The sequence below is a fragment of the Diachasmimorpha longicaudata genome, chromosome 2, assembly GCF_034640455.1.
Source record: "Diachasmimorpha longicaudata isolate KC_UGA_2023 chromosome 2, iyDiaLong2, whole genome shotgun sequence".
Classification (NCBI taxonomy): domain Eukaryota; kingdom Metazoa; phylum Arthropoda; class Insecta; order Hymenoptera; family Braconidae; genus Diachasmimorpha; species Diachasmimorpha longicaudata.
This window is the reverse complement of record NC_087226.1, coordinates 10,126,947-10,148,968: the sequence shown is the minus strand read 5'-3', so window position 1 is coordinate 10,148,968 and position 22,022 is coordinate 10,126,947. Positions and strand designations below refer to the sequence as shown.

Genomic DNA, 22,022 nt, shown 5'->3' with positions numbered 1-22,022 from the left:
ATTAATTTTCTGCGTGATTTTTTCAATTACTAGAATCAGACTTGAAAATTAACAAACCTGGAACGTGCTTTAAATTTTGGCGAAAGGACGTACATAATCTGCGATAGCGTAGGAGAATTATAATGAAACAGACTTTTTCAATTGCCACTTAAGCATAAGTTCAAATCAAATGGTGATAATTTCGAGATTGCTCTTATAGGGTTCACGTGTCCGCCACTTTAGAAATGAATATTAGTTGTTACCATTCTTCTCGGCCATCTGATAATTTTTACGTTTTTTAATCCATTAAAGTACGTACTTACACAAAACCATCGAATTCTTGAATCTTGTCTCCTCGCTGATGGCACCATAAAGCCTGATAAAAGTAACATTCGGAATATTCAAATATCTTTGATAGAAAATATCAGAACTTTTCAATTTATTCAAATTCAATCATAATTTCTGAATACATACGATTAAAACTTAGTTGAAAAAATATCTTAATGCCACTGCGAGTATGAATCCTCGCGATAGTAGACAAAAATTATAAAAATCAAAAAATGAGGAACAAATGGTCAATTCATTTATTCTACGATTGACTTCCCTTGAAATTTCTTAGCTCAATAATTTCGTTCAATGAAGCAATCACTTAATCTCCGAAGGAAAATTTACTTAGCGATAGCGAAACCAAGGCGATTATTCTCCATGTCGAATTCCGTGTAGTAACGACCGATGAATACATCACCAAGGATCCAAAGAGGTCCATTTGGTGGGGGGATATCAATTCCCATGAAGCCACTCAGGCAAACAGTCTTTCCAAATTGACTAACTTTGAGAACATAATTGTCTCCAGTCAGTGAGAATTCTTTTCCGCCAATGACAAATTTGATAATAGGTAAATTGGGAATAAGATTACAGTTGATCATGGCTTCTCCAGAAATAATGGGAGTAGCACCTATTGCTTTGTTAATTGCTGCAACATCTTGTACTGGTCCAGCGATAAGGGAGGTACCAGTGTCAGCAATTGCTTGACAACCTGTACAGAATTTCTTATCCCCAATGACAATTGAATCCATTCCAAACTGCCAATAAGCTTGACGATCTACCGGGACGTATGTAAACTCTCCATCATAATGATCTGGATCCGAACCTCCTAGGATCATTTCACCGCCAGGATCAGTATTCGGATCTCTAGAAAATAGGAAAATTTGATCGAAAAATGAATAATGGAGGAAAGAGCTAAAATTGTGAGAATTCATTCTTTTACCTGTTGAGGTAGAAACTGAAGATTCGCTGGTTTATCAGACCTTGCTCGTACATTGCGTAGAATGGGGGAGTTACTCCATCAACTGCGATTGTCTTGTATGCCATACCCAGGATACCATCAAATTTAGCTGCCACGAAAGCCAGTCCTGGTTCACTCAGGGCTTCGGCAAAGCCCTGGTCTTTGATTTCGAATCCTGCAATCTAAAAAGTAGAATGAAAATTAATTTCTAGTAAATTCTGACATTTTTTTAATGGACAATACAACTATTCACTCAAAGGACTTACATTAACAATGTCAGTAGATAAAAATCCAGAAAGACTTCCAGATCCATACTGAATGGCAAAGGTTGTCCCATTGGACTTAAAAGTTGATGATTTAGAGCTGTCGTACTTGGAGTGCATTAGGCAGGCGATATTGGTGATGTGGCATTTTTTTGATGGCACCCAGAGGTTCGATGAGCCCGTGTCGAACACGACTTTGAACTTCTGGGGAGGGGTACCAATACCGATTTCCCCGTAGTACTGAGCATCCATGTAATTCGACAGTGGTTCTGGTCCTGGACCTTGGCTTCCATATCTCAATCGAATTTGACATAATTCAGTTCCCATTTCCATTAGAGTTTTCCTAATGGTCGGTATGCGGCGCATTGGAACTCTGGAGGTCAATCAATCAATTTTCACGATAAGTTAATTCGAGGCAAGACAATAATGAAGGCTTCACTCGGTTAAATACAATTTTACGAGCTAGTTTTAATCATCATCATATGTTTGGGTAGAGTAGTGAGTGAATTCAAATGAGTGGTGTTGTATTGGGTTTTTCTAATTGATAAGGTCAAAGTGGTTATCAAGGTGACCTTTTGTCTTCACAAGTATATTTAAAGTATATGTGGAATGGAGGAAATCAATTCGTTGTGGATTTTCTTGATATTTTCTTATTAGGGTTATTCTCAGCTTTATCGTTTCATTATCAGTTTGATCGTTCAGGAAAATTTCTCGGTTCTTTTTGGGAAGGCGGTAACAAAGAACAAAGATACAATTCATGAGGAAGAAAGGAAGATTAGAAACAGATAGAATGAAGACAAAGTAGATGAAGAAGATATTAGGTTATTATTTTTGTAAATTTTTCTCGGCGATATAAACGTGAGACTATGCTATTCAAGTTCTTGGCAGAGTCTTGGTATTTTTCATTTTATCATTGTTTCGTCCGGGAAGAGCAATAAAGCCGAACTGAGTCACTTCCGAACAAAGAAAATAAAAAAATGAGAAGGCTAATTTAAGGAAGAAGAATGGTGTTCTGAATTTAAAGAATAAATAGGAACAAATAACCAAACACTGTATGATTAATTATGGAGGATTAATTATTCCATTTGTTGATTTCAATTGGACATCTATCGAACTTCTAGCATAATTTTATTTTTGATTCATTTCTAAAACTCGTTTATTTTTGGATAAATAAAAAAACTCACCTCACAAGATCAGCACTGGCGAGTGCCAAAATAAAGGCGAAAAACGCCACGAAACGTAGCATTTTGCTAATGCTAATGATTTTATGTCTTAATGAACAATTGAATGAAAAATTTTAACTGCGGTCAGCTGTGAATGGCGCAACGTTATGACAATTCCACCGTACTCTAACGCGTTCTGTAACCCCCTCCCGTGGATTATTGTTGAATCATCGTAGGTCATGTGACTCTCAGCACCCAACCAAGTATGAGCTTTAACATAATCTCTGCTTTACGGGTCTATAGGATGTACACCGGACTTTGGTGTCACTAATCAGTAATTCAATTGCAATCTTACAATGTAGGCAAGCTTTGTACATATTCAGAGTGGAATAAAATATAAATATTGATTCATCAAATATTTATTAAGACTTGAGATAAAAAATAGATGAGTATCTTTACAACATATTTTTGAATAAAAAGTATGTTAAGTGAGGGGATATAATTGCATGTTAGGATGATTTTTATCGATAGTTTAGAACACGGTTTCTGCAATTCCAATGCGCTCGTTATCAAAATCAAATTCTGTATAAAATTGCATTAGGAATGCACCTCCTAATTCCCAAGTTCCAATGGCACTTGTCACGAATGGAGACAAGCATACTTGTACTCCATGGTAAACCACCTGGAATTGATTATTAAATTATTACACACGTGGGTATAGGAATAACTCGTTGTGTAATTTAGTTGGAAATTCTCGAATTCATTTACTTCTGGGCTGTTAAAAGTTAACCCCTGAATTTTTGAGTAATAAATATTGAAATTTTTCGAAATCTTTCATTATCAATTGTGATATTGTAGGGAATTTCACTGCTGCAATTCTATAATATTCCGTATCAAAATCCATTTACCGTGAATTTTCTAAATGAGAGACAAACAGTATTCCAAGAAATACAGAAGGACGTGACAGCTAATCATTTTTTGAATTTTTTATAATCAATCAAAGACAAATTGTTATCCAACTTTTTTCGAAAGGAATGCTTTTCTCAGTCTCAAGGATATGAAATAGTGCAATCCGGGATATTTCTCTGCTCTTGCCAATCAATTTTCAATTTTAAAGTTTATGTTCTTTAGAAAAACTTACACAATAGTCACCCTAATTAATTGAAAATAATTCAGTGAAGATAAATGTACGGCTAATTTTGAATATCTACAGCATACTTACATGTTGAACGTAGTATTTAGAATCTATTGTAAATTCTTTATCATTGAAGACAAAGCTAACGTGTGGCAGCAAGGCATATTGACGACAGTCTACCTATTAAATTAAATTATAATTTTATTGAAGAGATTCTTTGAGAATATATTTCAGTAATCGTTCTAGCGTTGAAGTAAATTGATAATTTCTTCGTATAGGGAATTGAATTTCTAATGCGATGAATTTGAACATATTTACAATCTCCCCAGAATAAATTTTCAATTGAGGAAAAAAATTATATACTGTGAATTCACCATATATTTATAAGGCCAGTAAGGCCAAATGTTTTTTGCCCCCAATAAATTATTTATAGCTTGAATTTCATTGGCAGGCCCGCTGATAGTATTAGCACTTGTGTCCATCACAACTTGGCAATGATTTTTGCAGAAAGCGTATGTTTTGTTCATTTTTTTCACATCGATCGTCACCCTAGAGTATAACAAAAAAAAATATATAAATATGTTTGTGCGAATGATATCATACGAGGTGAAGCTCGATCAATACCTGTCCATTTGAATTGTCCAATAGCCCTTATCTACGACTCTCACGTACGTCAGATTGTCTTTGGCATGAGATCTGTCTGTGTTACCCAGAATTAGTTTTCCAGCTTTATTAGTTGTTTCGTCTCTGCAATTATTCGACTTATGAAAATATTTTATGCTCTTTTTCGTTTTGAAGAACTCACCGATTCATGTAAAATGTGAAGAGATTTTGCTTTACTAGTTTCTGCTTGATCATGTTGTAAAAAAATGGAATGGTTCCATTGGTAGCTAGACTTCTCCATCCCAAGCCAATGATTCCATCGGATTTTTGAAGTGCGAATGGCTTCCACGACATGTGGGTCATTTCGATAAAGGTTTGGTTTGCCACCTCTATGTGCTCTAACTATGAATTTAAAGAACGGATGAATGGATGCATGTATCGAGGCCAACATCAATGAGATGTTATGTTGAATTTTCACAATTCATTTTGAAATAGAAATTTCCTATTTCGGTTAATCTTAGATAATCGAAAATGTTAAACATTCCAATTTTTTACATACGTGGAAATTGTCGACAGAGAGAAATCCACCAAGCTCCAATTCTTGACTTTTTCGAGAAAATATTCTACCATTTTCCTTGTAAGTTGAAGATTTCGAACTGTCGTATCGATTATGAAGCACTAGAAAATAAATCCAGGGTTATAATCAATCAAGAAAATTTTTAATATTTTTTCTTCAAGTTTATTCACTTACTGCATGCCAGTTCTGTAAATCCACAATGTTGGGAGGGAACCCACGAGTCGGCCCATGCTGAATCGAATACTACCCTGAATTCTTGGGCAGGACGCCCAATGCGAATGATTCCATAATATTCTGCCTAGAAAAAGCCGATAAAATAATGTTCTATTATTTTTTTTTTCCAATTATTGGTAACGAAATTTTTATGAAGACTTTTGAAACAGAGAATTATCAAAATTATGATGAAACATAAAAGACATATTCTTAGATTGTATTACCCAAAACAAATTCATTCTACATACATTGAGGAATTTATATAGAGTCACCACTTCGTAATCCCAAGCATCCTTCGGAGTATTCAAATCGTCAATTATATGATCCCCATAGTAACTGTTATCGTCTCGGTATATGTCGATTCTGCGTACATAAAAGGGCAGTATATAACTCTGCGTATAATACACAACCGATAACTGAGAAGGTGATTCATATTACGTCTCTCTCTGATATGATAAGGTTAGACTTCTGTAGCTAGCACTTTTTCATTAAATATAAGCCAGCAGAAATATCGTTAGTCCATGTTTAAAAAATCTTACTCACTAGTTTTTTTTTCTCTTTCACTCATTGGTTCATTCACAATTTCATGAACAAACAAAAAACTGTCATGATTGAGTAGTTAAAATTATCCGGAATACTTACACAAATGCTGAATTACTCGTAAATGTTCCCACAAACGCGAAAAATATTGCGAACGAGCGAATATTGAAATTCATCTTCTGTTGTCTAAAGTTTTACAAAAAAACTACCGTTCAATTTCTAAAAGGTTCGGTGCGCCGCGATAAAGTCAATGCGACACTGAAGCCCGGGTTTTGATTGTTCTTAAATAGGGGAATCCCTGGAATGGTGATTCATTCAAATTCAAACAAAAAATATGTCAGTGTATGGCGACAAGAGTTGTGTAAACTCCCCTTTAACCTAACTAAATAAGACAAATACATTGTACATTCCATAAGACATTTCGTTTTTGGTGAATAGAATGAGATTCCTCAATTTACACGATGAGAATCAAAATTTACATTCTCATTTATCCTTTGGTTTTTATTTATGAAATTTATCGGGATTTCAAAAGAAACGTAATGTGGTGAAACGACCATCAAAGGGTTCGCGAACTAAAATTGTAAGGGCAATTAACAAGTAATTTTGAGGGAAGCGATGTCGAATTCTATTAAGGGCAGTGATGATTACATTTCACTGAAAATTCAATGCAATTATCAAGTTTCGAACAGTTTTCAGGTTCACCTGAAATTCAAAATAAACAGTGAATGTTTGATATACCTAAATAATATTTTCTCGTAGTAATTTTCAAGGGTTAATTGAATTAAAATCTTGTTCCTATTGAGTTTTAATTTTTACAGCGCATTTTAAACTGATAATGAAAAACTCAATTTCAAAGTAAATCAAAATAACTCGTAATCAAGTGATATTTTATTACACATTTATTACGTTCCTGCAATATAACATCTGTTTAATTAACTGTTACAAGTCAGAAATAATGAAGTTTGCATTCTTAGCTGCGCAATTGCACCATTAGCTTCTTCCTCAAAAATAATGAAAAAACTAACTGAAAATGAACTTTGAATCAATAAATAAAGTACTATTATCTGAAGTATTTGATTCAAACGAAAAATATGTAAATAAAGAGAATGAACTTAATGATAATTATGAGAAGAAGAATAAAAGAATCATTACTTTTTTGTCGAAAAATTGTCTAATGTCAAACCTACACATTTTCACATTAATACACAACGAACAACAACTTGTTTCAGTTGTCTCAAGTTTTTTTTTAATGATTTGTCAAGGAAAGTCGATTTCCTACTGGATAAACACCATTAATATCCCAATTAATTTGAGAGTAACCAGTCTTAAACTGAATAATAATTCTCAAACGATTAAGTGATATAATGGAAAAAGATATTTTCGTGAAAAAATTATATTATGTCTCAAAAGGTTGTCATTACATAAACTATTCTGTTTTTATCGCCAAATTGTCATTTTTGTAATACAGGAATGTATTTAGTTTCGCAGAAAAATAACTATCTTTACCATTAATGCCGTGCACATAGACTTTTTTAAATCTTTAAAATTTATATCTTTTTTTTTATCATTAATTCGGCATTTGATAAGAATCGGACCCCTTACAGCACCGCATCAAAAATTCAACTCTCCGAATTACAAATATAGTCAATGGATAAATATCCACCAAACTTTTATCATTTTCATCTCAAAATTGTAACAATATAACGGGTTTAAATGTGTCTGTGTGTGTGTAAATTTGTGCATCGGAGAAAACGCCTGGGAAAATGAAAAATAATATATTAAATTATACTGCAACAATGCATGTACACAATTCACATTTATTTATCAAATTTAATCATCGTAGACCAAGTGCTCGCATTTTAAGTACAACTTTATTGTTCTTTTGTTGAGAAAACTGGACAAGATTAATTAATAAAAATCTTTTGTATATTATTTTTCACGGTTTTTCTCCGATGCGTCGACGATGAAATAATTATTTTCAATGTTCTGACTCCACGCTTGTATGTGTGATAATGTCCATTAAAGTGTAGGGGGATGGTTTGTTGTTAATGTTTTAGTATTTATTTTTTTGATATATTAGGCCGCGGTCTCTGTTTCACCGTTGCTCTCGGCAGTTTCCACTGGTTTCTCCTCGATTTTAGCTTTCTTCTCGGGACTTACGCCATCTGGTGCATCTGCACTGGCCTCAACACCCGCTGTTGATTTCCTCTTTATGCAGCAGGCATCGGCCGGGGCATCTGCATATATTTTTCCTCATTAATTTTTTTATTCTCGAGACAAGAAAAATCATTTAATTTTTGTTATAAATTATACCTGTGGAATCACCGTTCTCCGTGGACTCTGGCTCCTTCTCCTCGACTGGCTTCTCCTCACCATTTTCTTTGACCTCTTTGGCATCACCATTCTCAGATGCCCTTGAATCCTCGTCCACCTCCTCTACTTCCTTAACTTCTTTCTCTTTCTTCTCAATAACCTCCTCCACTACTTTCTTCTCTGGCGAAGCAACTGTGGTTTCCCTAGAGCACATTAAAATAACATTGAAGTATTTTTGCCTTCGCATACTGTCACAAACAATTATGAATGAGTTCTGAAGGCCCAGGTGATTATCATCTCCTCAGAACTCTTGAATTTTTGAGGATTTCCATTAAAAAAAAAAAAAATCGTTTAGTGTAAAAATTTCTTCATTTACCATTCAGAAGAATTTAGACTCAAATAATTTTGAAAGTTACGGTTTTTCGTTGGTCTTCCACAAAATGTTTTTAATTTTCCATTAAGCAGGCTTCATGAAAATTCAACCCAAGCCGATTGTACTCATGAAAACTATCTCACTTTCTCCACTCGTTCGAGTTTCCATTTTCAATTAGAGATATTGCCCGATCGTTTTTAGAAAAAAAATAAATAAATAAATAACTTTCCCGTCCCGCCATGGACGAGTATCAGCGCGCGTGTCCCGCCAGTGGCGCCCTCCTTACAACCTCAAACGATCCCCCTCTGCCCCTCTACTAGCCGACCATCACCCGGTGTTTCACAAGCGCGGCAAATCACCAAAGGCCTCGAGTTGTCTTTCTCTCTCATCTAAAACCGGCGTCATGGATCGTCTCTTTTTACCTTACGCTCTTCGTTCGTCAATTTCACCGGTGTCTTGATGACACTATCGAAAAAATAAATCCCAGCAGCGCGAGTATCAAATGAATTCTAAAAACCCTCCCCCCGCCCACCCCCTGAGGAGGAAATCACCATGCTGCCGAAACAAAACAAACTAGATACGTGGAATTGACTGTCGGGGGGCCAACATAGCGAGGCAAAGTGGATCGATATTCCGGCCGTTCTCTTTCGGACGCGACGCTCGGCTCGTACAGTCTTAAACAAAAGTCCCATCCCCCCCTGTTTATAGTCTCGTTCCTCATAAAGATTTGCCAACGACCTAAATCCGGGACTAAATGAATAAATCTCTCAACGAGTCATGAAGGAAGGGGGAGAATAAATATATTGCCGACAAGTTTTGTCAGTTCAACTGTTGACTCCTCACGAGGATCCCCGCGAAAATATAAACAAGTCGATATATTCAAAATGTTTTTTTTTTTTCACTTAAAAATCCTTCGGTGTCGTTTATTCACCGATTATTTGGAATTAACAAGGTCAATAAGTGGATTTGTTTATGGATTGAGTGCATAAAACTATAGAAACACTGTCAAATCCCGCTTATTCGAAAGGTGCGTGGGCCGATGTGCAAAAAATAACTCGCTTGGCGTCCCCTCCTCCATCCCTCTCACTCTCTCGTGTCCCCCCCTCCCTCTCTTTTAACCCCGTTTTTCCCCATTGCCGTTCTCCCTCCCCCTCGTAGCGTCACGATGCCACTGAATAACTCCCGTAAATTCTCATTATTTTCCCATCGGGGTTATTCAATTAGCGATGTGTATCATCAATTATTTTTTTTGGTTAATCGGGAGAAATTGGGATTTTGTGAATGTTCATTGGTGAATCGCGATAAAAAAAAACACACACACACACACACGCGACAGCGTGGCCTCACTTCCCGCCGGTTCTCTCGTGAAAACAAAAATGGAAAAAATTATGGGAATGTTTGGTATTTTTACAGGAGAGGGAAAGTTCATAGATAAGGTGTTGAGGTGATTAGTGAGATGTATAGTGAGGTGAGAATTGACTAGTTTAGGGAAATTTATCAGAGTTATGTCGATAGCGTGGTTCTTGCCACGAGTAACGGCTCAACACGGCTTCTCTCATGAGTCTAATAATTTTTAGGGGAGTAATTGTCACTTATTACTTACTTTGTCTCAACGTCTGCCATTATGATGTGTTGATATTGATAATTATATTGATAAATTAACAGTGGAAGCACTTGGGTTTTGTTTTATAAATCGTAAAACACACTTGGATAATGAAAATCCGTGGATTAACGGTGTACGTGTTGACGAGGGAGAATCAGTTGTAACACTACTGGCTGCCTACCGACGCGCAAATGGCAGAGTTGGTCTTACTCCCCGTTCCATCACCCGGCCGGCGGCACTAGCGGCCTTCAAACAACAGTCTTTCCCGCTCGTTTGCAGATGTCGCTGGCTTTAACCCAAATCATCTCTCTCACTCGTTTCTCATTTTATGTCGTATTTTTTCTCTCACCTTTCAGGGGAGGGACAATTCTTTAGTCACACGCACACGCGCAATTCGTTTCATTATTCATTGTTTCATTTGCACAGTTAGAGGGAGAGGGGGGTGATTATCATGGATAAGGGCTGACAATTTTCATCGGTGAGTGATGATTTTTTATCGATTTTTTATTTGCTCAATTTCAGGGGTTATTCTGCTTTTTACGGGGGATTTTTCCTTATGTGTGCATGTGTGTGTTGTGTGTGTTGTGTGTGTCTGTGTGTGTCTTCGAGATCGGGGGGTTCCGGATGTGAATCGAGAGTTTGTAGTGCCGGTTCGTGCAGGAACGGCACTAGGAGTCTCTTGACCCCCCCCCCAGCCCCCCTTCCGCACCATCTAGTGAGTGGCTGTTGTCCGGAAAAATGGGCTTTCTTTTTTTTTTCCATTCGTATGCATGGAGGTGATAGACGTTTTCTGGAAATTTTTTGAAGCTCGTTCCCACGTTTTTCATGCGGTACGCCTGATGCGCTGTGCGCAGAACGGAAGGGGAGGGGGGGGGCTGTGGAAAGTTCTAGAAGTTTCGCGGTGGCCTACACTTCCGGTGCGATCTATCCCTCGGAATGATTGACTGAGAGTTGGATTTCGTTCTTGGAATTTTTTTTTTTCACAATTGCTTATCGGGTTCTTTTTAAGATTTCGCGGATAACATAGTGATTGAATAAATGGTACAGAGCGGTTTTTTTTTTCTTTTTTGGGGATTGGTGGTGACACGGGTCGCTGGGAATGATTTTCGGGAATTGATGGGATATTATCGGACAGGGGTATTGGAGGAACATTTTTAGTGCTCTAGATTGGCACGTGGTTTTGATAAAATGAATGGATTTAGCTCTCGCGATATTTTGTTTATGTAATACTTATTGTAATTGGGCATTGACAAGGGGGATTTTGAATTTTGGAGTTAAACATTTCGTTTTCTGGTGAATATGTAGATGAAAGAGTATTTTGGAGTTTCCCTATTAATTCGGCAAAGTTCTTATTTTCTTTGCGTTTTTAAAAATTTTGAGACTTTCAAACAATATGTTTGACATATATTCCATAGCTATTTGAATGGTTTCCAATGAGTATGAGTAGTTAATATTATCTTAAAATTAACTTGAATAAACCAATTGCCAAGAAATTCTGTTAAATGTTGTTTTCGCTGGAAAACATGGGAATACTCCCCCTTCATTTAAAGACTGAGATTATTATGAATAATTTTGCTCACTTGATAAGATAAACTAAAATGACTATCAAATAAAATTCGATTCATTCAAAATAAATATAATTCTCATGATATGCATTAAAAAAATATTGTTCTCAGTACTTGTTAATATTTAACGAATGATGATAATGAATAATTTCTTACAATGATAGGGCAACATTGTAGTGCTATTGTCACATTTATCCCTAAAGAATTTCACACGAGGGTGGCTCTGTGGAGCGTTATGCGCATGTGTCTGAGCATGCGTACCATTGATTATGGATCGACACCGCTCTATTTAACATGTGGCGAGTAATAACTAACTGAAAACATATTTTTAACTCTGGAAAAATACCCAATTTGTTTCAGTCAATTTCATGCATAAGATTTATCGTAAATCTGCTGATATTGGAATTCAAATTCCGTTCACCAATGCATGGAGTTTTGATTTTCACCCGGACTATAATTTTTTCTTCTTCTTTGGTATTTTTTTTTTTTTCGTTTTTTATACCTCGTATGATGGGGCACGCGCCACCAGTCAACGTAAGACCGACGAGTACGGGTTTATTTCGAAGGGGGAACAGCTGCCGGTTGAGCGCGCAGGTGAAGACACGGGGCAGATGTACCGTTTTTAGGGACGACCCACCGCCGGTGTTCAAAGAGGAAATTTTTCTTTTTTTTTTACAGTGGGAAATCCCTCGGTATTATTAATGGTTATGATGTATTCCCCCATGTTTGCACATAGAAATTTGTCCGAATCGTAATCAGATTGAGGGAATCAGATAAAACAAAATTCTAGTGGCGAATAGAACATGATAAAAATGATAAGGCTGAAATACTTGGCATTTGTACGTTTACACAAGTGTGGGAGACATGGGAGAATAATTTATGCGAATTTACTCCTTGCGAAATTACCAATTACAGTGGCTTTTGGAGATTTCAATTTCAATTCAAATCTGTATTAAAAAAAAATAGAATACGTTTTAAAGTTGTCATAAATTAGTTTATATTCAGAATTTTACTAGAAATCAATCTCCCACCAGAAAATAATTAACAAATGTAATGATTAAAAATAATTAAGTCTAGTCTACCTGCTACCAACCTGCAAACGATACTTAAATATCCTTCAGACATTGAGACATGCTTTCTAGACACATTTTTGCTTGCGATGTTCTACATTAAAATACCTAGAAGCCACTAATTAATGGGTTAATATCCGAAATGACCAAATGAAAAAATTCATTGCGATTTTACCAATAATTTTTAATTGTTTGTGTACGGTTGCAATGAAGCATTACACATGCCCCTCGCAACGGAAATCGATTAGCCGATATCAGATGCTTGTGATGGGAAAATAATGAACATTGAAATTGTATTTGCCGATGAATATAGTCAAAATGGATTGTATTTTCACTTTAGTTTCGAATTCATCGTCTTTACGAAGAAATTAACGAAATGGGATTAGACTGGAGATATGAAATATCACACCGGTCTTATCTCATCTGTGAGTGCCGGAGGTTCACACGAGGCATGTCGCGATTGAGAGAACGCCGGTGGCTATTTCGACCGACCTAACCTATATGCATTTCGCTTAATGGTATTCAACTAAATATAGATGTACACCGAGGAAAATTCTCCTGTACTTCTCAGCTCATTATCAACTCATCACGGCCTTTTAATTTTTTTTTTTATCGTTCAGTCCCTTGAAACGGCAAGTTAACCGTCATTTGTCAAACGATTTTACTTTTCACGTGGTGGAGGACATTTTATTTCACTTTATTTAATTATTCGGGTCATTTATTGGGAGGGGGGGGGAAGGGGAAATGTCGCTTAGTCGGTTCTATTTCGAGGGAATTATTAAAATAAGGAGAATTGGGACATCGCAGAAAGCACATACAGGTGGTCTCTCTTATCGTATGTTTCTGAAATATTTATTCTTTTAAATCTCTGGAATTTTGTTCCCTCTGACTAGCATCACAAATCACATTTGTTTTTTTTTTTTTTTTGCCTATTCGTGGATTTAGCCAACAATTTTAGAGTCTGAGGATTTAGTGAAAATAGAGAGTTATTGTCGCTTTTCCGTGACTTCATAGATTTTTGGTGGTTATTTAGGAGCAATGGTTTACATAGAATATAACGGTTACACAAAGTTATTGTCATTAAATATATGTCATGAAATGGGGGAAGGACCGTGATCTATATAGTTTGAGTATCAGTCTATGTTAATGCTATCATAAATTTTTTATGTTCAGCATGAAGAAAACGGGTGTCTGTTGAACAGAATTTTTTGCAAAAATAGAAATAATAATTTTTATAATTTTTAATCAATTACTGTCTTGCAGATGCTCAGCAGATTTTATTAGTGTTCTCACGACTGGATTTATGAAATTGAAAATTTGATTTTTAAGATAGTTTCATGAAGTAATCGGTCAATCTCCATCAGATAATTTGTCTTTAGAGTAAAATTATATTTTTTCGTGTTTCAATAGTGATTAGTCGAGAGTAAAAGAGGCCGATTGGGGGTATTTGTTTGAATAAAAAAAAATTTACCGACATGTGGGGTAGGAAGTGGTCAAACAGGATGCTTCGTAAATTTCAACCTGCCTTGGATTTTGACCTGACCTCACCTAACTGTAGAACATAGTGATGTGCGAATACAGTATAGATCGTTCACTAGTATTTCGTGTACGTGAGGATAACGCGACCATTCACGGGAAAGTTTCGTTCTAAGGCTCTTCATTTCATATTTTTGTCCTCGTCTAAACTCAATCTCAACCGGATAGACGAGTACTGTTTCATGTCTTTACCGTTTGTTACTTTGTTCGAGGTTTCATTTTTATTTTATTTTTTTTTTTATCCTCTCGGTAACTGGAGAGTGGAAGATTTGCTGGTACTAATGGTGAAGGAGAAATGAGGGGAAAGAAATAAGCTACGGTACGGTGGAAAAATTAGGGGGGAGAAAGTTGAATCAACTACTCGCTGCATAAGGGACCATTACTTTACAGTGATTTAATGAATTTTCTAACAAAATTTCCTCTGGTCGGGGACATTTAATTTGCACGTTACGGACTGTTCATTTCCGAAAGTCATTAACACCTAGTCTATTTATTTTTCATCATTTGGATAGGATTTTTGGTCGTCAGTTTCATCATTCACAACATTTGTCAGTTTCCCTTCAATTAAAAATTGTAGAATTGAATGTAATCGTGGCGATAGTAGGTAAAGAAGGTATTTTTGGTTTTTATCATCGGTCGGTATCGGTTGCATACAGTCGGTAAGGAAATACTTTGACATCTTTCCTCGATCGGTTCACTCGTTAATATTTCCTATTTTGTTTGAATATTTATTCACGAACACTATGATAATTGTCAGATAATTTGCGGGAGAAACTGATAAAATCTCATGTTTCAGTACAGATATCCTCTGTTATCATGCTAACTCCGTTATTGAACTACGGAGAAGAGAGGGGAATTGTACATACTGCCCAATGAGTAAAATTGTGTTTAGTCTCGTTCAAGACAATCAGTTGACCACTCTATTATCTCTCCCTCGAATGAGGGACCAGTGGAATTTTATTTCCAAGTAATAATAGAATATTCTCACTGTGTGTGCGATAAAAATTGAATCAATTACTGACGATCTGTGATAAGACATCAATTTTTCATCGTAATTGATGCACTTTTTTCATTTGAAAAAATATTGGATCGAGAATAACTGGTATTTGGCAGATTAAAGCTATTGATATGGATCAAGCCACTCTTGAAGTTCGAAATCGTCCGAATGTAAACGATAAAGCTGCCATCGAACTCGTAAATATTTTGTATGGGTTCAAGGTGATAAGTATTAGAGAATTGAATGGATACGATGATAAAAATTTACGAATCAAGTGTCTAGAAGAAGATTTTGATAATCCTCATGTTGAATCAGTCGAGAAAGATGGATATGTATTGAAGATAATGAACTCTCTGGATTCGAAGAACATTTCTCTGGTCGAGGGACAGAACGCAATGATGTTATATCTCCATCAGCAATCAGTTTCGTGTCCCATTCCAGTGATGAATTCGAAAGGAAGTTATTACTCACTCGAGGATCTTGGCGAGGGTAAAAACAATAAAAATGTTGTAGGTGTTTATTAATTATTTTAATTTATTTTAATGTAGACTGTTGAAGTACTTTTACCCCTGCATTTATAATATCTGGCAGTTATTATTGCCTAATGATCAGTGGGAGGAAAATTGGAAAAAGGCGGGAAATTCGGTTTCTTTTCATGTAGTAGAGCTTTCTCAGGAATAAATTAACAATCAAATTCCGAATGGTCATTTTGCGCATAATTTTCCGGTCTTTCGTACAAACGATTATCTCTTTTGTGACGTTCTATCTCTCCTCGTATCTCTGTTTCGTCGCGGGCTGCCATTGCGTTTTTAATAATTTGGCATTTTCAACACAAAATGTCTTTGCCTTTTGCGTCTCGATGTGTATATTATCAATCAACGATTTTCCAGCTCTTGAAATTGTATTTTTCGTCGGTTCTTCTTTCCACGTATTGCTCGGCTATTGTAATATGACGGGAAATTCGAAAATTTGGGAAAATAATTATCAAAGTTGTCATTGTATTCATTTGAAGGAGGTATTTACAAATACTTTGGAATTCCTATTTTTTTGAACATTGAAAAGTGTTGGATTCATTAAATTTCAATTAATATCGGTGGATAATTAATGTTAACCATATCAGCATTCGAGTCACTCAGGTTAGTTAATGATTGCGAAATTTCCATTCGGAAGTAGAAATTTGCGTAGAAGAATTACTCTGATTTTCGAAAGTTCAAGTAATTTCCACGATCGGTTTACGGGAATAGAACATTTCAAAAGGAGTTCTGGTTCTTCAACATGTAATACGATGATTAAAACATGAATTTTACTCTCGAATCGGTAGATTTGGTTCTCTTCGATAAATTAATTAAATGTTATTCAAGTGGTTGAGAAATTTTCTCCAATGTTTTAGATTCGTCTTTTAGTCTATCGTCCAGGAGAAATTTTGTACAATCTAGAACCCTCCGACGCTCTCCTCCGAGACGTTGGACGTTTCTCGGCGGATTTAGATGAAAAATTGAAGGGATTTTCTAATTCCTCGTTGAAAAGCCGAGACTTCATATGGATGCTTTTTTCAATACCAAAATTACGTGACTACACATACGTCATTAAAGATCATAGGGACAGAATTTTAGTGGAAAAGGTGATTGTTCGTTTCGAGACCAGTGTACTAGATAATATTGATCACTTTGAGATGGGAATGATACATGGTGATATTAATGAACAGAATCTGCTTGTTGATTCTGATCATCAGACAATTTCTGGTATTATTGATTTTGGGGACTCTCAGTACTCGTGCCTTATTTTCGAACTAATAATTGCCTTGTGTTATATGATAATTCAGGTGAAAGATATAGAGAGGGGGAGACATGTGATACATGGGTATTTGAGTGTAAAGAAAATAACAGAATTGGAGAGGAAAATTTTAAAGATTGGAGTCTGTGCTAGATTGTGTCAGAGTCTTGTCATGGGGGCTTACTCCCATTTGAATAATCCTAAGAATGATTACGTTATAGTGACAGCTGCTAATGGGTGGAAAATATTGAGGGAATTGTGGATCATGGATGAGGAAGCAGTTTTCAAAATGTGGGGGATTTAAAAACGGTGGAACATGATATTTTCATTCCTATCTTGATTTGTTCTTAGATTATATGTACATAATTTTGTCAATTATACTGGAGATTAGTCATTATCACTATTCGAAATAGAGTAATAACATAATTGTTACTATTTGGGTAATGTTGAATGAATTGTGGTGGAACAATGCAGATAATTCTATTATGTTATATTCATGATGAGGGATATTTGGATTTTTAAAATGATAAATAATAGATAGGCAGAATAATAGAAGGTTTTGAACATAAGGGGCTTTAAAATTTTTAAAAATAATTTACTCTGTTATTATGCAGTGATATACCTTCTCCCCATTTTATTTTCGATCCAGTTATACGTAGGCAGTTACAATATTTACATACAGATTTCAATGAACAATATTAATACTCTTCATTTGATAATATTGCAGTAACCATTTTACATTGTGTTGTGTTAGTTATATACAAAAATCGTTGATCTAATTTATAATTAGGTAATTAGGTTATTATACTTTCGGCGTTGACATACGAAATTCATAATTAACATCAAATGAAATTCCAATCAACACTCCTTTATGATTTGATATCAATAAAAAATAAATAAAAATCATTGTGAGAATATGCGACGTTAGGGTTTTATTTTTCATTCCTTTAGGTCTAACTATATTTTTTTTAAGTACTATATAATTTTGGCGCTTATTCGTTAAGTGATAATGGCAAATTCGTCGAGAGCTTTCGATTATTATATCTAATGCATCAGTGCTGGAATTAGCAGTTACATGAAATTTATTTTCCCCTAGAATGACAGTTTTTTTTTTTGTTCAATTGTTTAAATGATAAAAGGAGCTCTGATTGATGGTTTTTTTTATGAAAGAGAGGCACGTACTCCTCGAGCCACGTCGATGAATGATAAAATATTCAATGAATAATTTATTATTCTTCTTTAATCACTGGCTATCTTAGTAAAATATTATATTACATTACTTATTTATCGCTTACATTCAATCGGTTTACGTACGATCCTTGAGGGTGGTGTGTAGGCGTTTAATAGTTTACTCAGTGTCATTTACTTTATATCTATTTATATAATTTAATCTATCAAATAATTCACCGTAAAATTCAACGATAACAGGACAATAGGTTAAATCAACTTGAAAAGTTTTCATGGTTTATTTTTTTCATTTCCATTCATGGAATGTAGATAATTGAAGGGCTTTTCCCATTTCATGCAGAAAGGAATATTTGTAAATGTCTCTTTCAGTCTTAAAAAAGATCTACATGTGAATTCAACAAAAATATTCATTAAATATGGCTAAATTATTCAATGAGTATGTAAAAAATGGATAGTAGATTTTTGTTAAAAAAATTTTACCTAGTTAGTTATGATAATAATTATTTAAATTGTCCAGTTAATACCGTTAATATCCATCAGTACGATTTGTCAAAAAAATTAATTTTCACAACTCAATAAATTATTAGTATTAAAATTTTACATCAATAATCCTTTCAGGACAGGTTAAATCTTTTGCAATTTATCATTGAACTTTAACAACATCTCAATCGTTTCTCAGGTAATTATTATCATTCTTCTCGTGGAATGCAAGGAAGAAGGATTTTCGTGGCTCCGTAAAATTCGAGGTACAGTTACTCCCTTTTTTTTTTTATCGCAAGGGGTACAGATTCGAAGTGTGCGCAAAATAAATAATTTTATCTGTCTATTGGTGACAATTCACCACTTATTCTGGCCTTTCGTAGTGTTTGTTTTAATCATGTACTACACTCGCTCAGAACTTTGTTCTATCTGCTCTGAACAATCTAACTTTTAATTGTTTTTTTTGTCTTTCTTACTTTCGTTGATAGGGATACGAAAGGTGTTTTAGTTGTTGATAGTTTTTTTTTTGAGTGTCTAGTGGCAAGACTTGCAGCACTGTTTTTGATACAGTGGTACTTGACACATGTTCATCATTTTCACCCTATTACAGAGTGGTGAGTGGTCCTCACAGTCACCTAAATATCAAAATTAAACATTTTTGATTACTCCATATCTCAGAAATTTTGAAAAAATTTGATTAATTTCGTTTCTTCATATTTTTACCTGGAGTTTTTGGACACGGGGCACCGTGACAAATTTTCATCACAGCTGGACGATTTGGTATGTCCCTGCAGGCATTTCCCGCCGGTTTTTTCGTTCCGAACCAGACACACTGGAGAATTCTATATTTTATACCGTCTTCTTCGCACGATGCGGTACACTGAAAATACGAGAACACAATTAATTTTTGAGCTGAGAGAATTTGGGGAAATGTTGTTCATTAAATATTTTACCTCGGACCACTCGCCAACTCTCCAAACCCCCTTGCAAACGTCATTATAACACTCTTGTCGTTGCGGTGGCCTTATTCCATCATCACATTTACTTGATTCGAGAATTGTTACGTTTGTTGTGCCATTTATGTCTTCAACTAAACGGCATGTTACATCTCTTCTTTGCATTGCTGTTAACACAAAAATATAACTTGATTAACGCAGTTACCACAATTAAATTGATTGTCGTGGCAATTTTTTTCCAAATTCGCTTTTTTCTCAAGAAATAATAATTGTTTTGAGATTAATTCACCCCCATAGAAGCCAATAAAAAATTACCAGTTTTCCAATTGAAACACCGTGACGATTCACAGGGAGTCCATTCTCCCGCGTGCCACTGTGGACACCTTCCTGATCCACAAGCTCTGACCTTCTGTGGCACTGGGAATCCAGCGTCTTCGCACAACGAAGCACCTATAACACTCCTCGATGGTACTCTCGTGGAATTAACTAACTTGTTCGAGCGAACTGTGCACTGAGCACCCCTCATCTAAAAAGAAATTCCCGGCTAAAACACCATTGCTCCCTCTTCACTAATTACCCGATAAAAAAAAAAATCCGTAATAACTCACTTGAAAACCACCGCCTCCACAAGTCTGAGAGCACTTGGACCACTCGGTGGTGACCCATTCGAAAACCAAGTCCTCGCCAGTTCCTGAGAAATAAACTGCTATTAATTATCCGCCATCTTAATAGCGGCCGTTAACATTGAATTTCTTCTTAGTATTCAAGACATTATGTTACCCTTGCTGAAGACGTTGATTGCTTGCTCATCATCATTGTCAAATCCAAGAATCTGGACTGCTTCCTTTCCCTCCCCAATTTTTCCCCTATGCTCCACATGACTCTTGTTCCTCAAGTGTCTTCCAATTTCCATCATCAAATCAGTCCTGATATCAATGGACCTATTTGTACCGTCCTCGGTGCTCAATACCTCTAGAGCTCCCCTGTCATCACCCTCGGAATCCATCTCCCTGGCATTTTCATTACTCGATACCATTTCACTGCCGTTGGAGCTGTTGGACAGCAGTTTAATTGTATCGCTTTTGTTGAATTTTTGACGGGTCAGTTCTGTTTCATAAGAGTCCTCTGTCTGCTCCATTTCACTGCCAGAATCGAATCCTCTGTCATCATCCTCCTGAGGGCGTGTCGACGTCTCGAGTGACTTCTTGATACTTTCGGCTGGTAATGTTGACGTCAGGGACGCTTGAATGTAATCAGTCTTTGGTGATTCTTCTTCTCTTTTTGACGTTGTGAAGTCTTCAGGGATGTTGGTCGGATTCACCAGAATTGTCATCTCTGTTCCTCCCTGGGTGCGCTCGTTAGACCTAGTGTCGACAGTAGCGTGAGTGGTTTGATCATGATATCTATCAGTTTCTGGTGGCTTTGAATGCTCGTGCGAGTGACTTGCTCCACGTTCATTCCTGAGGTAATTGTCGATGTCTCCGTGTTTGTGTCTCTTCGCCTGCTTCAAGGATTCCTCGAGGTAGTCTTTGGTGTCTTTGGTATTTGAACGCTGATTATGAACCTTGATCAGTGATTCTGTGGATTTTTTAGCTTCCTCCATTTGATCGAGGGATAGAATGGCTGTGTTCATGTCGAAGGGATCGTCATCGATGAATATTCTCTCCTCGTCTGGGCCGAAGGGTTCGTCAGGGAGTACTGTGTTGTCATTGAATAAACTAAAATCTTTTTCCCCGCTGTCGTAACGTAAATTGCGTTTTTTTTCGTGGGGATTTTCATCGGGCGATGTCACTGTTCGGTGGTTGCGTGATGATCCGCTGTTTCCTTGGAAGGGCCAGTAAGACTGGAGAAATATTGATGAAGTTTAGAGGTTGTTTTGGGCTCACTAATTTCATTTTATGATTATCTGCTTTTGAAATAAGAAACGAAATGGGAGAGACGAAATTGGGAAAAATCGATAAATGGTACAGTGTTACTAGGAGATTGAATTTTCATGGACAGTTCTCTTGCGAATTTCAGAGGAGTGTCACTGAATCTTATTTAAGAACTTCTGGATCGAATGGAGGAAGTAAAGCGAATAATAGTATAGTTTAAAAGATGAACGGATGATTGTTCAAGCTATTAAGAGAGAGGAGAATAGACTTTATTAATATTTGCGAGGTGTAACATTACCTCATATTTTTTAGGCTAATGACGAATGAAACTGAATACGATATAATGACAGTGACGAGTGATTTTTTCATATTGAACAAATAATACTAATACCGAAGAGGCGGACAATATTTATTGCATGAACTTATCTGTAATTAAACAACTTATAAGTTGCTATATATGGCTCGGATCGTTGTTCGGAATTGTTGCAATAAAAATAATTGTGAACAGTGAATCGGAAAATAGTATATCGAACGAG

The 22,022-nt window shown here is 35.9% G+C and overlaps 6 protein-coding genes across 10 annotated transcripts in view; 2 read left to right on the top strand and 4 right to left on the bottom strand.

Annotated features, from left to right (window-relative positions):
• Positions 1-22,022, top strand: part of LOC135173056 (peptidyl-alpha-hydroxyglycine alpha-amidating lyase 1-like) — a 122,137-nt gene that overhangs the window by 1,946 nt on the left and 98,169 nt on the right. The window lies entirely within an intron of this gene.
• LOC135173073 (lysosomal aspartic protease-like) lies at positions 402-2,873 on the bottom strand. The gene is made up of 4 exons (XM_064139682.1): positions 2,712-2,873; positions 1,531-1,900; positions 1,247-1,446; positions 402-1,170 (listed from the first exon to the last, which is right to left on the bottom strand). Exons 1-4 carry the CDS (start codon positions 2,771-2,773, stop codon positions 648-650), a joined length of 1,155 nt encoding a protein of 384 aa, XP_063995752.1. The 5' UTR covers positions 2,774-2,873; the 3' UTR covers positions 402-647.
• On the bottom strand, positions 3,094-6,021 carry LOC135173072 (lysosomal aspartic protease-like). 2 transcript variants are annotated; one of them, XM_064139680.1, is made up of 9 exons: positions 5,861-6,021; positions 5,467-5,581; positions 5,180-5,303; positions 4,988-5,106; positions 4,631-4,830; positions 4,450-4,572; positions 4,200-4,374; positions 3,913-4,005; positions 3,094-3,372 (listed from the first exon to the last, which is right to left on the bottom strand). In XM_064139680.1, the coding sequence occupies exons 1-9, from the start codon at positions 5,932-5,934 to the stop codon at positions 3,223-3,225; spliced, it is 1,173 nt and encodes a 390-aa protein (XP_063995750.1). In that variant the 5' UTR covers positions 5,935-6,021; the 3' UTR covers positions 3,094-3,222. The 2 variants fall into 2 exon arrangements, with proteins under 2 accessions (XP_063995750.1, XP_063995751.1); XM_064139681.1 differs by having other exon boundaries at positions 3,232-3,372; positions 3,913-4,001.
• On the bottom strand, positions 6,643-10,251 carry LOC135173092 (neurofilament medium polypeptide-like). The gene is made up of 3 exons (XM_064139722.1): positions 10,048-10,251; positions 8,072-8,274; positions 6,643-7,995 (listed from the first exon to the last, which is right to left on the bottom strand). Exons 1-3 carry the CDS (start codon positions 10,065-10,067, stop codon positions 7,835-7,837), a joined length of 384 nt encoding a protein of 127 aa, XP_063995792.1. The 5' UTR covers positions 10,068-10,251; the 3' UTR covers positions 6,643-7,834.
• On the top strand, positions 15,122-18,378 carry LOC135173078 (uncharacterized protein). Its single transcript, XM_064139701.1, has 2 exons — positions 15,122-15,724; positions 16,606-18,378. Exons 1-2 carry the CDS (start codon positions 15,347-15,349, stop codon positions 17,290-17,292), a joined length of 1,065 nt encoding a protein of 354 aa, XP_063995771.1. The 5' UTR covers positions 15,122-15,346; the 3' UTR covers positions 17,293-18,378.
• Positions 17,302-22,022, bottom strand: part of LOC135173041 (protein madd-4) — an 85,898-nt gene continuing 81,177 nt past the window's right edge. For 3 of the 4 annotated variants that reach the window (XM_064139621.1, XM_064139623.1, XM_064139624.1), the window contains 6 exons: positions 20,393-21,455; positions 20,221-20,315; positions 19,928-20,138; positions 19,610-19,779; positions 19,380-19,536; positions 17,302-19,291 (listed from right to left, as the gene is read on the bottom strand). In XM_064139621.1, coding sequence (XP_063995691.1) covers positions 19,191-19,291; positions 19,380-19,536; positions 19,610-19,779; positions 19,928-20,138; positions 20,221-20,315; positions 20,393-21,455 — 1,797 coding nt within the window. In that variant the 3' untranslated portion in view covers positions 17,302-19,190. The remainder of the gene's footprint in view (positions 19,292-19,379; positions 19,537-19,609; positions 19,780-19,927; positions 20,139-20,220; positions 20,316-20,392; positions 21,456-22,022) is intronic. The other variant, XM_064139622.1, reaches the window with a different exon arrangement.